This window comes from Caretta caretta, chromosome 5 (assembly GCF_965140235.1).
Source record: "Caretta caretta isolate rCarCar2 chromosome 5, rCarCar1.hap1, whole genome shotgun sequence".
NCBI lineage: Eukaryota > Metazoa > Chordata > Testudines > Cheloniidae > Caretta > Caretta caretta.
In genome coordinates, this window is record NC_134210.1 from 129,448,935 (window position 1) to 129,465,294 (window position 16,360).

General features: G+C 40.1%; 1 protein-coding gene across 3 annotated transcripts in view; it reads right to left on the reverse strand.

Moving 5' to 3' along the window:
- Positions 1 to 16,360, reverse strand: part of DGKQ (diacylglycerol kinase theta) — a 172,375-nt gene that overhangs the window by 43,227 nt on the left and 112,788 nt on the right. For all 3 annotated transcript variants that reach the window (XM_075128887.1, XM_048850017.2, XM_048850016.2), the window contains 7 exons: positions 15,371 to 15,471; positions 13,641 to 13,864; positions 12,556 to 12,646; positions 5,520 to 5,574; positions 3,184 to 3,245; positions 2,723 to 2,873; positions 1,605 to 1,643 (listed from right to left, as the gene is read on the reverse strand). In XM_075128887.1, the coding sequence (XP_074984988.1) occupies positions 1,605 to 1,643; positions 2,723 to 2,873; positions 3,184 to 3,245; positions 5,520 to 5,574; positions 12,556 to 12,646; positions 13,641 to 13,864; positions 15,371 to 15,471 (723 nt within the window). The remainder of the gene's footprint in view (positions 1 to 1,604; positions 1,644 to 2,722; positions 2,874 to 3,183; positions 3,246 to 5,519; positions 5,575 to 12,555; positions 12,647 to 13,640; positions 13,865 to 15,370; positions 15,472 to 16,360) is intronic.

The window sequence follows — 16,360 nt, forward strand, 5'->3', positions numbered from 1 at the left end:
CAAACCAAACCACCCGGGAACATTATTGAGAAAGACCTGCACTAAGTAGCGCTGGGCAAAACTGCCGGGGTGTTACAAAAATCAGAGTGGTCAGAGAAATCATATAAAAGGAGCTTCATTATCTGAGCTAGTTGGGAAAAAATCCATCTAGTAGGGGGAAAATATTCAGGCAAAAGAAATCAGATATTTAGTGCGAACGAAATATTGGAACCAATAATGCCAAACAAAACGAGGAAGGACCATGGATAACAGGTTAGATAGGAGCTTGCAATATAGTATAGTGGCTAAAAGGAAACAAAAATATCAATGGAATTTTGGCTGTTTCCTAAGAACCATCATACCATGGTCCAGGAAGGTATGATTCCCAGCTAGGGCTTCGCACGCTGTTGGTGAGAGTCGCAGAAATAGAAAAATATTCAAGGAACCGAACAGACTTCAAACAGCAATAAAAATGATTACATTGATTAATTCATGGGCAGAGATCTCTGTAAAACACATACATGTAAACTGGATTTAAAATAAACTCTGGGTAAGAGGAGGATCATAATCTACAATTCTTTTCCATGCTGCAAATACAAATAAGGAAAAGGAGTTGTTCAAAAACATCCCAGGGGGTTCCAATGGCCTTTATGAGGAAAAACATCAGTGTTTACCAGCCACACAGGGATATAGCTGGTACATCAGCAGGAAACACAGGCTTTTTGGTATGGATTAATGGAATGCAACTGGGCAAAGGAGTATCTAAACAGGATATCAGGAACATTTTCTGAAGATTATTCCCAAATTAAGTCACAGACGCCTCACTAATGCAGTCATTTGAAATTGAGACTGGACAATGCATTTGAAAATAAGCTTTATGAATCATCATTTGTTGGAAGATGGATAAAAGCTAAAGAAAGTCTTTTCTATTTCATTGCTGATGATACTAAGAATACAGATGTGTAGCGGTCAGGTTGCAGCACTCCTGGTGCTAAATATTCTAGTGGTTTTGGAGGTGTTTCTTACTTCCCCAATTTCCTTCACACCAGGATGAAATAAACCTCATTCTTTAACACCAGTAGCAAAGCAACATCTCAAAAAAAAAACATGTGTGTTCAATGGAAGAGTATCTAAAAAACGAAAGTAAGAATTTTCCAAAGGTAACAGATTAGCCTCATCACCTCCAGCGTACTTATTAAAACCAAAATGCTGGATCTATGAAACACTGACCTTGAAATTTCATTTTGTTAAGTTTAACAACAGAAACAAATTCTAATATCTTATTTTTTAAAAGAACAAAATGAGAATAGGATATACAGTATTGCCTGCAACAACTGACTCTTTTAGCTGCTCAGAATTACCATTCAAAACTCACTTTTAACAGACAGAACTTCATCACATTCATATGAGGCATGAAGCCACCTTATGAAAAAGAAGGTTCTAATAAAATATATTGGGGCTTATATAAATATGCTACTATGTTTTACATCTGATTTTTAAAGACTTTTTGTTGAGATAAGATCTCTAATACATTCATTCATCTTCGAGCTTTTAGCATGTGACTGAATTTCGGAGGTTGGTATGTTTTTACAATACTGAACTCAGTTTAAACGTTAGAGGCTTACCTTGCATTGAGTAAACATGACTCAAAGAAAGCAGATTTGCTGCAAAGATTAGAAGAGAATGTACTTCAGACTTGGGTAGATGAACAGTAAATATTAAAAGCACTGATTTCAAATCAAAAACTTTTAAAATCGCAAAAAACAAACAGCATCCCCAACTAACACTTTCTCTCTTCCAAAGTCACGTTAAACTTTGGTGGTTGTTTTTTAAACTTTGTACAAGTAGAAGACACATTCCCTATGGTGTTTAACTTTGAAAAGTAAAAGCTACATGAGACTATGAAAAGATACATTTGTTTACTGTAGAAAGGTACAAAGTGAATTTTCAGTAGCATAGAGTATATTAGTTGTAATAAAGACAAAACTGTTAAATGTACTCACCCCTTTTCACTTCTGAATTAAATTGTGTTTCCACAATTTGAATTCATATGTCTTGTCTGCCATATGACAGGTAACGTTAATGTATCTGTTAACGTCACTAAATTTACCTTCTTAACGGAAGTTAAATCCCAAGTAGTATTCTTGGGGAACGAATAATATAATCTTACATATTCTTTGATTAAAAAAAAAAACCCTGACTTTCAGCTGGTTACTTTCAGAGAGAATGCAGTCATTTAGAATTCACCTGTGTTGTTTAAACAGAAAGTAATAGTACTTTTAGAAAAATGGCTAAAAAGGTCAGTGTAACCAAGTATATATAAAGGCGACCCAAATGCCTTACTAACTATCCTCTTAAACAAAAAGCAAGCTGTCACATACATTTTTATTTCTTACACAGAACCGTCAGCATGTTAAGATACATAGAGCCCTGTGCAGATACAAAATTTGTATCCGCATCATAGCCCCAAAAATGACCCGCAGATATAAAGTGGATATCTGTGGATTTGCAGAGCTCTAAAGATAAAACCAGAGGGAAAATGTCACTATTTCAGATAAAATGTAACAAGAAAAAAAAATGGTGATCTTTGCAAGACAACATTTGCCAACAAAGAGGTCACAAACATACATAAGCAAAATTGGAAGAGAAGGAACACAATTTTATTATAGCATGTTATTCTATACATAGGAATAGACAGTGAAATTAAGGATTTGTAGTACAAAGATAACACTATTTGACTTACTTTTGATAGCTAAGTCATCCTTGAGGATGTTAGTGTATTCTTCAGCAGAGAGTTGAGGTGGCAAGCCACCCACAAACAAATTTACCCGCACGACAGATTTATTATTTTCTACAATGTAAAATCTTGTTTGAGTCATCTGACGTATTGAAGTCTAGAATAAAGAAATCAGAACTAATCATGCTACAACACGTTATATAGTAGGAGAAAACACACAATGTCATAAAAAAAAAATCGATGTAGCTCTGAAGCAATGCCAGTCACAACCAGAACTTTGTGCTCGGAAAGAATGACAAATTACAAAACCTTATGCTCCAAAACCTGACTGTTCTGTTTATGAGCCTATATAGACGCTGTAGCTCCTCAGTTTAATGAAAATTAAAATTACCCAGAAATTGAGAAAAAAAATTCCCCCGACTGATCAGAAAGCACAAATCAGATTGATTATTTCTTTATTTGTTTACCTTTCTTATGTCTTTAAGTCTGCTAAGGATCATCTCCTGGTCATCCAGCACCATTCGCTGCACTAGAGAAATAAAAGCAATGATAGTGTTTTTCTTTAAAAAGTCTGAATTATTACATAACTCAAATAAAAAGCAAAAGCAAATAAAAATGACTATTTTAGGGAAATTAATGCCTTGACCTATGTTTTACCACTTTCTTTAATATTAAATACAAGTAGAAATATGAAAACACAAGCTACAAGCCATATTCAGCAGCAAAACTCTGAAGAGGCTTTAAATTGCACTACTGTTAATTTGCACAAAGCTTTTAAGTACCCTTCTGGACCCACACCCTTAAAATATATATTTATTTTAAGGATAGTAACATTTTGCAGCAAGCAGATGATTGGGAAAAACATGATTCATCCTGACAGATAAAGAAGAAAACACTAACCACAACATTTTAATACATTACCATTGCGGCAAACAGATGCACGGGTTATGCATGACCCTAAACAATAGCCCTTTTGCTCTACTGCTGCAAAACCAAATCATCAGCAAAAGGAACATACAAAACATAAACCCCATTCCCAGGGCTCTGTGATGAAATAATTTGACGAAGTCTTTGATTTTTGATTAAATAATTCATTATGGTTATAAAGGAAACAAGGGAAGGTTACAATCACATGTTAAAACTCTACTTAAGTATTTCTATGGCCTACATCACAAGAGTATTCGAGTGCTTCACACGCTTTAATATAACCTGCCACTGTACAGATTGGGAACTGGAATACGGAGTGTGAGAAACACGTTGGGCAAGTCACTTTGGGTCCGTCTCCACTGAAAATAAAAGGTGTGTTTCAAACTCTGGTTCACTAACTCTGGTAATACAGCAGTAAAGACAGCACCTCCGCTTCTAACTCGGGTTAAAAGCACGAGTTCAACCCCAGGCACCCCTTGCTGTATCTCTATGCAGCAAAGCGACGCATGGGCTGGCTTCTCAGAGCTTGCTTGACTCCAGCTAGTGCAACTAGTGAGAGCAGTGAAGGCAGTGAATCGTGGGCTTCAGCTCAGGCGAGTGAGCCAAGTGCATAGCCAGGATCCATGCCGGGCTGGTACTACATGCACTGAAGCCAGCACTGGGATGTCTTCACTACTATTGCTAGCTACCCACACAAGCTGGATTCAAGATAGCTTGGGTAGGCTAGGCCATGCGCAGCTCTGTAGACCTAACCCTAGGGGCTTTAACTCGAGCTGCTAACCTGAATGCTGTGTCTTCCCTGCTACTTTAATCCACATTAAGAACACCTTTTTTTGCAGTGTAGACACATCCTTAGCTCCTTGCTCAACCACAGAGTTCCTGCAGGACTGGGCTGAACCCAGATCGAGAGTCCCAGTCTAGCTTCTCCACCACCAGGCCGTCCCTTCAACCAGAGCAACACAGCCGCTACAGGGACCCAAGCATCCGGCCCTACATGTTCCTGAAAGGTGCTTTGATATCCCTGAACTCAGATTCTTGTTTTATTCATGGAATAGATACAGCAGCACCCAAAAGCTTCTCTGCACTGGATCACTGTGTGTGATCTGCTTTAATAACAAAAAGTTATTGACCCCAATTAAATAACAGCTGCCATCAAAGGGTATCTCCCAAAAAAACGGTCCTTTTCATCAGTGGGTTAGTATGCATCAGAAAACAAGACAGCTAGGTGAAATTTCTCATGCAAATAATTTTTTCCACTGAAAAAATGCAGATTAGTGTCAACCAAAACAATTAACAAATTCAGGTCAGTTTTGGCAAATTGTTTCAGTCAAATAAAAATTTTCAGTAACACAGTTTGTTTCAGCATTTCTGAAATATGTTTCAACTTTTTGTTTTGGAATTTCACTATTTTCTTTAAAAAAATTAAAGCCTTCAAAAACAAAACTTTCAACCCAAAACTATTTTTTCAACTTCTGCTTTTCGTCGGGGGGCAGGGAAAAAAAACAAAACAAAACTCCGTTTTGGTTCAACTTGAACTGATTTCTGCCCTCCCCCCGCTGTGATTTTTTGGTTTGGCCACTAACCTGAAAAATCTCATATTTGCACATCTCTTCGGAAAACACAACCTTGACATATGCTTTCTTTTAGTACAAAGAAGGAAGAGTAAAGTACTATACAAAAAATCTATGGTGACAATTTAAAAAAAAAAGCATTTCTGATTCAATATTTCAACATTTTTCAGCATAATTATACACCAAGTATCTATCAGTTATTGAGGGATCAACTGTAAAAATTAAATATGGATGCATTAAAATTAAAATACATAAATGCATACTACAGGACTCAACTATGGAAAAGCAAATAACTCTTGATTTACCTTGCTTACTGCCCATAAGTACTTCTAGAAGTTTGAAATTCTGGAGGCATTCCGTCTGCCAAGAGACAACACATTTAGATGTACGTTGTAATAGGTGATACATTTGCCATAGTTTTGTATTCTTTTAGTAGTTACATTATAATATTAACAGGCACAAGAAAATTAAATACCTTAAATTAAATTGAGACCCAAGCTGGGTGAGGCAATATCTTTTACTGGACCGCTTCTTTTGGTGGAAGAGGGAAGCTTTCAAGCTCCACAGAGCTCTTCTTCAGGTCAAAGCCTCAAGAAGAGCTCTGTGGAGCTCAAAAGTTTGTCTTTTTCCACCATCAGAAGAAAACCACAATGGAAGATACTGAATTGTACTTTTCCTTCTCTGGAAAAACCTTCCCTTTCCATTTCCATTGTCTCTCCCATACAAAGCCTCAAACTTCCCCATTTCTTAGCTAACCAACGCAACCCATAAATCAACTGGAGAGAGAGCTGCTGAACAGCACAGTTAACTCTCCCCGCTCAGCAGCTGGTGGGGCTATTAACACATATCCACACAGATGATCTTGCCAAAGGGAGCAGAATGGGAAATGGAACACAGCTCTCCCAAATGGCAATGAGAACACTGGCCTATCAGGCCAACCAGTGGAAGTAGACTTCACTAACAAGGTATATTAATTATTTAACAGCTATTGACACCACAGATCCATAGTCTTGGGAGCAAAACACTACTGCATGAACATGGGACTGTTTAAAGTCTTGACACATTAGGATGGGGGAGGAGGAGGAATCTTATCTACATACCCCTTAGTCCTTGCCTAGAATCATTCATTCAGAATAGAAGAGAAACACCCCATACTACTCACTTCAGACACACACACCAGAATGGGCAGCTAAAAACCTAAATATCAGATTAAAACAGCTGGTATCCTTACTATTAAAGAATTTAATAATATGATTGTCCAACACTGCCCTAGATACATCTGCTACACGGGACTGGTGAAAGCATACATTCAGTGTTACCATTACTCTAGTGGAATAGCTCATGAGACTTTGGGGACATGATACCTTTCTAACAGGTCTTGACTAGGAAGTGACAAAATCCCTAACTAAAATCCCTAGGTTCACTTTTTTTTATTAATTGAGGCTGAGGGCATTTGGAATCTCTCAAAGAAAGACTTTGGATAATCATCGATCACAGTTGATGTACAAACGTATCTGCTCTGCTGGATACGAGAAACATTGTACAGGAGGAGCTTTCACATAAGTCAGAATTCCCCCTGCTAAGATGATGGACATTCCTGCCCATGGAAACGTACATGCCACATGTACATAGTGTTTCTAAGTAGCCAAAACCAAGAGCTATGTAGAGAGCTATCTCAGAGGATGCATTAGTGTGAATTCCCCACAGTTTCATCAACTCCAGGGGATGTGATAGCAGCTGCTAACCAGAGAACTACACACTACTGTGAAGGAATTGAGCTCTTGGAAACTAGTAAAGCTGTCAGAATTTTCATTCTAGCTCCAGGACTGCATATTTCCACCAAATAATCACTGAAATGTTGGGCTAGAATGGACCTTGAGAAGTCATCTAGTCCAGCCCCCTGCACAGAGGCAGGACCAAGTAAACCTAGACCATCCCTGACAAGTCTTTGTCCAAACTGTTCTTAAAAACCTCCAGTGACTTCTTTAAAACACAGCAACACTGTGGGGAAAAAGGGAATTACACTTCAAGACGACGTCAATTGCACACCAATTCCTTACTAGGACAGATCTGATAAAAAAGACAAGAGGGACAGGGAAGCAGATGCAGCGTTGAAGTTGCTGGGCCAACAATTCAATCTCTCAGGGGAAAGAGATTACACATTTTAGTCACACCATCATCGGTTCTATACTAGAAGAGATGTAACGTTAATCTCTAAATCCTTAATGAAGCAGACAAGATTTGCAGAAACTGGCAATATTATATGGTCAGATCATGAACCAGTGGGAGTAATATTTGATAGCTGGGATGGACAGTCAGCAAAAGATAGTTACTCTCTAATTAAATATGGGCTACTTTTGCGGCCGATAAAAATCTCTATACCTCAGATACTCCAGGCTCTGAAGTTATTTGGAAATATCCTGAAGTAGCAGGCTTGCCAAAGATAAGCAAAATTGATAAAGAAACTTTAGATTAAAAAAATAACAGAAGAAGAAATCCTAGAGGCAACAGAAAGTAAGAAAAGTGCTAAAACTCTAGGACCCAATGGCTCTCCAGCTGAATATTACAAGATATTTGAGGAGGCATTCATGGGTCCCTTGAGAAGCACCTAGGGGAGGAACTTCCAGAAACTATGAAAGAAGCTTCTGTGGTGGTTCTCCCTAACAATGGAAAAGACTTTACCTTCTGCACTTCCTATACTGCCATATCACTGTTAAAAGATACAATTCCCTTGTTATCATTAGACAGAGAAAGCTTTTGATAGAATAGAATGGAACATTTTGTTTCACATCCTGTCCCAAATGGACTTTGGCCTCCAGTTCCTTTAATGGACAATGCTCTTCACACCAGCCCAAAAGCAGCTTTGCGAGTTAATGGGGTTAAATCCCCGCTTTCAATTACACAGAGAGACTAGGCAGGGATGTCCATTGTCTCCTTTACTTTTTGCACTGGCTATCAAGCCTTTTGCCCAGAGGATAAGGGACAATGGATCGATCACAGGAATAAATTTTGCAGGACCACATCAGAAAACAGCACAGTGTAAACACTGTTAGCCTACCAGAATTTTACATAAATCCTTTAGCAAAGGCTATTCTATGGGTTTGGAACAGAACTAGAGGCAAAATAATTTCATTTCCCTCGCCAACACCACCCATTGCAAATAATCCGGATCTTAACCCAAATAGCGAACCCAGAGAGCTTCAAACATTGAGCATGCTATGGAATACACCCGGTTGGCCAGCTATTTGTTAAAGCAACTCTTAACTTATTTAGAGATCAAAACTAACTTTAACTGGCCCCCTCTCCCTGGTACCAGTTCTTTCAAGTCAGGCATTATGGTTCTTAACTGTCTAGTTTATACAGAAAGCGAACTTTAATAGATGTGATAGCAACTGGACAATTAGAAAACAAAAAAATTATAACGGACTTATATCAATCTTTGTAAACAGCGTTCCTAACAAAATTTCAGAGACAGAGCTTTCTGCATTGTGGTCTTTTTCTGAGACCTAGAGGTGTCCAAAACGCATATTGGACTTTTCACCTTCTGATCAGAACCCTGAAGAGGTACCATCTCCAAGGGGCTTCACAGCCAAACCTTCTTGAAACAGTAGGGCTTTCAGCCTGCTCTGGAACTCCTTGCATACTCTTGAATCATAGAATATGAGGGTTGGAAGGGACCTCAGGAGGTCATCTAGTCCAACCCCCTGCTCAAAGCAGGACCAATCCCCAACTAAATCATCCCAGTCAGGGCTTTGTCAAGCCTGACCTTAAAAACTTCTAAGGAAGGAGATTCCACCACCTCCCTAAGTAACGCATTCCAGTGCTTCACCACCCTCCTAGTGAAAATGTTTTTCCTAATATCCAACCTAAACCTCCCCCACTGCAACTTGAGACCATTACTCCTTGTCCTGTCATCAGCTACCACTGAGAATAGTCTAGATCCATCCTCTTTGGAATCCCCTTTCAGGTAGTTGAAAGCAGCTATCAAATCCCCCCTCATTCTTCTCTTCCGCAGACTAAACAATCCCAGTTCCCTCAGCCTCTCCTCATAAGTCATGTGTTCCAGTCCCCTAATCATTTTTGTTGCCCTCCGCTGGACTCTCTCCAATATTTCCACGTCCTTCTTGTAGTGTGGGGCCCAAAACTGGACACAGTACTCCAGATGAGGCCTCACCAATGTCGAATAGAGGGGAACAATCACATCCCTCGATCTACTGGCAATGCCCCTTCTTATACATCCCAAAATGCCATTGGCCTTCGTGGCAACAAGGGCACACTGTTGACTCATATCCAGCTTCTCGTCCACTGTAACCCCTAGGTCCTTTTCTGCAGAACTGCTGCTGAGCCATTTGGTCCCTAGTCTGTAGCGGTGCATGGGATTCTTCCGTCCTAAGTGCAGTACTCTGCACTTGTCCTTGTTGAACCTCATCAGATTTCTTTTGGCCCAATCCTCTAATTTGTCTAGGGCCCTCTGTATCCTATCCCTACCCTCCAGCATATCTACCTCTCCTCCCAGTTTGGTGTCACCTGCAAATTTGCTGAGGGTGCAATCCACACCATCCTCCAGATCATTTATGAAGATATCAAACAAAACCGGCCCGAGGACGGACCCTTGGGGCACTCTACTTGATACCGGCTGCCAACTAGACATGGAGCCACTGATCACTACCCGTTGAGCCCGACAATCTAGCCAACTTTCTATCCACCTTAGAGTCCATTCATCCAGCCCATACTACTTTAACTTGCTGACAAGAATACTGTGGGAGTCCATGTCAAAAGCTTTGCTAAAGTCAAGGAACAACACGCCCACTGCTTTCCCCTCATCCACAGAGCCAGTTATCTCTTCATAGAAGGCAATTAGATTAGTCAGGCATGACCTTCCCTTGGTGAATCCATACTGACTGTTCTTGATCACTTTCCTCTCCTCTAAGTGCTTCAGAATTGATTCCTTGAGGACCTGCTCCATGATTTTTCCGGGGACTGAAGTGAGGCTGACTGGCCTGTAGTTCCCAGGATCCTCCTCCTTCCCTTTTTTAAAGATGGGCACTACATTAGCCTTTTTCCAGGCGTCCGGGACTTCCCCCAATCGTCATGAGTTTTCAAAGATAATGGCCAATGGCTCTGCAATCACAGCTGCCAGCTTCTTTAGCACTCTCGGATGCAACGCACCCGGCCCCGTGAACTTGTGCTTGTACAGCTTTTCTAAATAGTCCCAAACCACTTCTTTCTCCACAGGGGGCTGGTCACCTCCTCCCCATGCTGTGCTACCCAGTGCAGTAGTCTGGGAGCTGACCTTGTTCATGAAGACAGAGGCAAAAAAAGCATTGAGTACATTAGCTTTTTCCACCTCCTCTGTCACTAGGTTGCCTCCCTCATTCAGTAAGGGGCCCACACTTTCCTTGACTTTCTTCTTGTTGCTAACATACCTGAAGAAACCCTTCTTGTTACTCTTAACATCTCCTGCTAGCTGCAACTCCAGGTGTGATTTGACCTTCTTGATTTCACTCCTGCATGCCCAAGCAATATTTTTATACTCTTCCCTGGTCATTTGTCCAATCTTCCACTTCTTGTAAGCTTCTTTTTTGTGTTCAAGAGCAGCAAGGATTTCACTGTTAAGCCAAGCTGGTCGCCTGCCATATTTACTATTCTTTTTCCACATGGGGATGGTTTGTCCTTGCAATCTCCATAAGGATTCTTTAAAATACAGCCAGCTCTCCTGGACTCCTTTCCCCCTCATGTTATTCTCCCAGGGGATCCTGCCCATCAGTTCCCTGAGGGAGTCAAAGTCTGCTTTTCTGAAGTCCAGGGTCCATATTCTGTTGCTCTCCTTTCTTCCCTGTGTCAGGATCCTGAACTCGACCATCTCATGGTCACTGCCTCCCAGGTTCCCATCCATTTTAGCTTCCCCTACTAATTCTTCCCGGTTTGTGAGCAGCAGGTCAAGAAGAGCTCTGCCCCTAGTTGGTTCCTTCAGCACTTGCACCAGGAAATTGTCCCCTACACTTTCCAAAAACTTCCTGGATTGTCTGTGCACCGCTGTATTGCTCTCCCAGCAGATATCAGGGTGATTGAAGTCTCCCATGAGAACCAGGGCCTGCGATCTAGTAACTTCTGTGAGTTGCCGGAAGAAAGCCTCATTCACCTCATCCCCCTATCCGGTTGTCTATAGCAGACTCCCACCACGACATCACCCTTGTTGCTCACACTTCTAAACTTAATCCAGAGACTCTCAGGTTTTTCTGCAGTTTCATACTGGAGCTCTGAGCCGTCATACTACTCCCTTACATACAATGCAACTCTCCCACCTTTTCTGCCCTGCCTGTCCTCTTGGGTTGAATGTGCTGCAGACAGAGCATTGCGAAGTACAGCAGCACTCAACAAACAGCTATTATGGGCAGCCATGCTAGGAAGTCTGCTGGACAAGAGTTGCACCTTTGAAAGCCTGGTCTCTTCAACTTCAGGTCTGCCATGGAACCAGTAATGGGAATCAAACAGCTCTCTCTAAACTATACTAAAAATAAAACTTGACTTAACAGTTAACTTATCCTAAGTCTAACATAAACTATGAAACAGTAAACTAAGGCACCACGGTCTTCTAAGTGAAGGAGCTGGCTCCAAAGGAACCCAATAGGTGTACGTCCATTTGTTGCTGTGGATGGAAGATGCTAAGGCAGCTGAGGGTACTGCATCCCATTTTATCATCTTGCCCTTGGCACATTCAGGAATGCAGATGGGAAGGACAGGAGAGATGCATGAGTGCGTCAACAGGCCCTGCTATGAGAAGGTTCCACCATGTGACCTGCACTAGCCAGCACATCCCACGAGCTGGACAATGCAGAAGACACCTCAAACAAGAATGCAAGGTTTTCTCCCGTTCCAGCAGGACTTGGTCTTGCATATCAGCCTGATTTCAATATTCAAGAGATACACAAGCACAAAAGACGTATGCTCTAGATTGAGAATTCTCCTCTTTGCATGTGTAAATTTGCTTGGCCTGTAAGAAATGGACGAGGCTTTCAGTATAGAGCTATTCGGTCTGTTGTATTATGCAGTGCGGTAGCCATGTCAGAAAGCTTGTCTCTCTCACCAAAAGAAGTTGGTCCAATAAAAGATATCACCCTACCCACCTTGTTTGTCTGTTTTATTATGTTCAGGTAATGTTTTATCCCCAATTTTGGCACTATGCAAGGCAGGAGTTATAATTCGCTGAGCATTAAGACTATTTAGTACAGGGAAAGTCATACATAAAGTTTTTGTAAAGTATGCTTTTTCTTTTGAATGAATTGTTAGGATAGTTCATACAAGGCACAAAGAAATGGTTATGAGCTTTATATCGCTTACCTGCCGTCCTAATTGCAGGAGAACTTCTTTAATTACTGTCTCGGTGGTGCTTTCCTTATCTATTCGTAGAGAGATATATGCCATTCCCACTCTAGACAAAAAAAATCTTTAAAATTAAAATCACTTATGCAGTTGGATTAGCTCAGGAAATTGTACCAGGATCCGAAGAGCTTCCCTCTAAGATCCCAGTTACAATTCAGCCCCATTCAGTAAAAAACTTGTTACCAGCTTATAAAATTCAGCTGTCCACAAGCCTCAGTCCCACTCACATTGGACAGGTGGGAACCCACTATCCCGGAGACCAGTCACTGAAGCCTCAATACTGCTGGTGACTTCACACATGTAGGCCTATATGAAGGCCCACTGAAACCCATGGGCCTCTGACTGTGCAGCCTCACTTGCAGGACCGTGGAGTAAAATTTTTGTCAATACAATTGGGACCAAGTTGGCAATCTCAGCAGTAAGGACAGATACACAACTCATGAAACAATTCGGGAACCTTTGGGATGAAAGGTGCAACTATAAAATGAAAGTGACTATAAACTGATCAGTCTTATTTCACTGTGGAGGGTGCATAAAATGCAAAACAGTTTCAGTAGTAAAAAACAAGTAAGGTTTAAAAAAAACCTGTTTTAATCATCTAACCTATTACTAACATGGAAAAGAATGTAACATACATATCTTTATCTTAATGTTCCCTTTAAAAATATGAAGTTCTCACAAGAAAGCTTCTGCTCATCATTTGTATATGGATACAATTTGCTTAAAAAGTTATGTCTCCTTGGATTAATATGTGCTACAACTAAACAAAGATGCCCGATCATGGACAGGCACCTGTTGACTCTTAAACATGCACGACTGGGGGCTAAATCATGTAATAGTTAATGTCAGAGTCTAGAAATGAAGAAAAATGAAAGCTAAAAAAATAAATATCTGTTACACCAACAGAGATCCTTGAAATGTAGTGGATTTTGTCCTCCTTTACCCTCATGCAACTTTAAAGACTGCAAAACATTTTCCTGGCCACAACAGAAGGCAAAATTGTCTGACCAGAGTAACCTTGCAAAAAGAAGGAAAGCACTCACTTCAGCCAACCAGGATAAATTCTTATTATTTCGTGATCCTTAGGTTTGGCTCTGATGATCCAAGCTTCGGGAACCACCTCTCTGAACACTGGACCTGGGTTGGTTTCTTCAGTGGCATCATTCCTGTTGATGATGTCATCAGAAAACAAGGTCTGCTGAGAAAATGTCTGGAGCTCATAGTGCTGTTGATCATCATTTACGTAGTATGCCCTCAGCGCTGCCTCCTACAACACCACAGAAAATAGAGTGATTTGCCCTCCTCTGAAAATGTGCACTGATGTATGGTTGGGACACAGTTATGAAATTCAGTCAGTTCACTTACTCTAAAAGAGTCTTTTAAAGGAGCATAAAAACAGCTGATAGGCCACTATAGAAAATAAGCATATAGTTTCGCAATGAAGTTTTAGTGATATAAAACACAAGAGGAAATTTCTCACCAGAATCCCAATATATAGCTTTTGATGGTGCCCGGAGTATTTTTGTCTAGCTATTGATTTATCATTTTAATATAAATGTAGTGAGATGCAATAGAGACACAGCTTCAGGATTCAATCTTGTACGGAGAGGTAAGTTGTACTTCTCTGTGCTATGGGGCATACAGCTGCCTGCCTTTGATCCAGGTTTAAATCAAAGAGACCACTTTAAGCCCTGGATGCGCTAATCATCCCTGCTTCACAGTCACTCCATTCCCCAGGTCCACATCACCCTCTTTGGGGCTCTCCTGGCCAGGTAAAGACACTCCACCTGCAGCAGAGAGAACTTTGTAGCCTTCCTGTGCCATTACAGCCCAGTTCCAAAACTGGAGACCCTCTATCACAGCCCGCATCACCTTCAGCCACCACAGACCCTGGAGCGAATATGTCCCAGGATGGCACTTTTTGTGGACTAGGAATTTTTTTTAATTTGGAAGAAGACAACAGCCAAAATAATTATGCTTGAAAAATACCAAGCAATCCTAAATAGCAAACATTTTTTGCACTGCATATTATCTTTAGATATGGATCATCAACAGTAATTTTCAAAATTTCAGTTAATTTTGAGCACATTATCAATGCAGAAGAGGGTATATAATAACCGTTATTTATTGACTGAAGCTGAAAAACTTTGGTAATATTCTGTATAGGTTCCTACCCTGCATCTATCAGAGTGCTTTTAAGGAAGAGCTCCTATCATTCTGTCTTTTCCCTCATTCGGCAGAGTGTTGGGTTTTTATTCAACAGCAATTTTAGTACGCCTCGTTTGATAAACAGAAAAATGGATATAAGTAGCAGTCTTGAAAGATCGTTTGTTTCATGTACGTGTAACCCTCTGGTGACTTTCCAGACTGAAGTTAAAATAATTAAATATTATATATTTAGAGAGAAAAATAGGGGGCTTGTTAGTAACCCTGGTATACCAGCCAATATCCCAGCTATCACTAAAACCACATTTGAATGTTCGACAGGATAGGTGAGTTACAGCTTAACACATAACGGTTGCTGCATACATCTATGAAGTCTCTGCAGTCTGCACATCTAACCTCAGTACCTCATAAAATGGTCGGAAGTACCAGGAATATCAACAGTGCTAGATAGAACCAAATTATGTTCTAATATTCTAGCTAGGGTACAAGCAGGTTTTGTCATCGTCGTTGTGAGATGCATTACATTTGTAAATCATTGTATGTTGGGATAGCTGGAAGCCAACATAATCTATCAGACAACAACGTTATCCATTTGAGAGTCTCTTACCACAACCTCTTCACTTTTTGCAATCCTTGGAACGGAAATCAGTCGAAATTGATTGCGTTTTACTGCATCATTACCATCAAATATCTTTAATGTTTGTTTACCTAAAGAAAACAAATATTTACGTTACCACAACAACATTTAATATATTCATGTCACAATAAGAAGTGCGTATGCAACTAGTGGACAATGCAACTTACAAAAATCTGTTTTTAACCAGTTTAAAGAGTAACATTTATTTGCATTTTCTTAAGTTTACTTTTATTTTCCTGCTGTTAGGCTAAAATGTAACTTAACAAGAGGAAAATGAACTAAAAATTTCTTTCAAATGGCAATTTCACAATCAGTTTTCATCCAAGTATTTTGTCCATGATTTTCTAATTATTTCCCCCTTAATTTCTAATCTTTACCAATTCAGCAACATGGAACCCAAAACAACAGACTGATGCGTCAGAACAGTTGTGGCAAGTCTGATGACTGATTTGGAGAACAAAACATTGTTTAAAATAACCAGTATCTACAAGCCAATTACATGTCAAAGGGAAAATTTAAAATTGCCCCACATATTTTTAAAAATTAAATGTTTTCCTGATCTGCATTATATTTTAAATCTAAAATCTTCAATAAAAACTGCAACAAATCATGAACTATAAGTAGACAGCAAACTAATACCTCCCAAATGGTGACGAATGAAGGCTTTTGGTTTCAGCCCTCCACAAAATGGAGGTAGTAGTGGAATCTGGTACACTCCACTGAACATTTTTTTAAAATATTAGTTAATTACACAAATTTAAAACAAATTCTAACTCTGCACACAAATCTTACAGAACGTTTGGGGGTTTTTTAAGCCGGTGTAAGACCACCAATCCAACAGAGTCATCTTGCCACCTGCAACATGGGGGTCAAATTTGTTTCATTAATAAGGGGCTACAATCTGAGGAACACCTTTCACTCTTCTGATCCCATTACTACAGAAGAGGTGTGAGGAGTAGG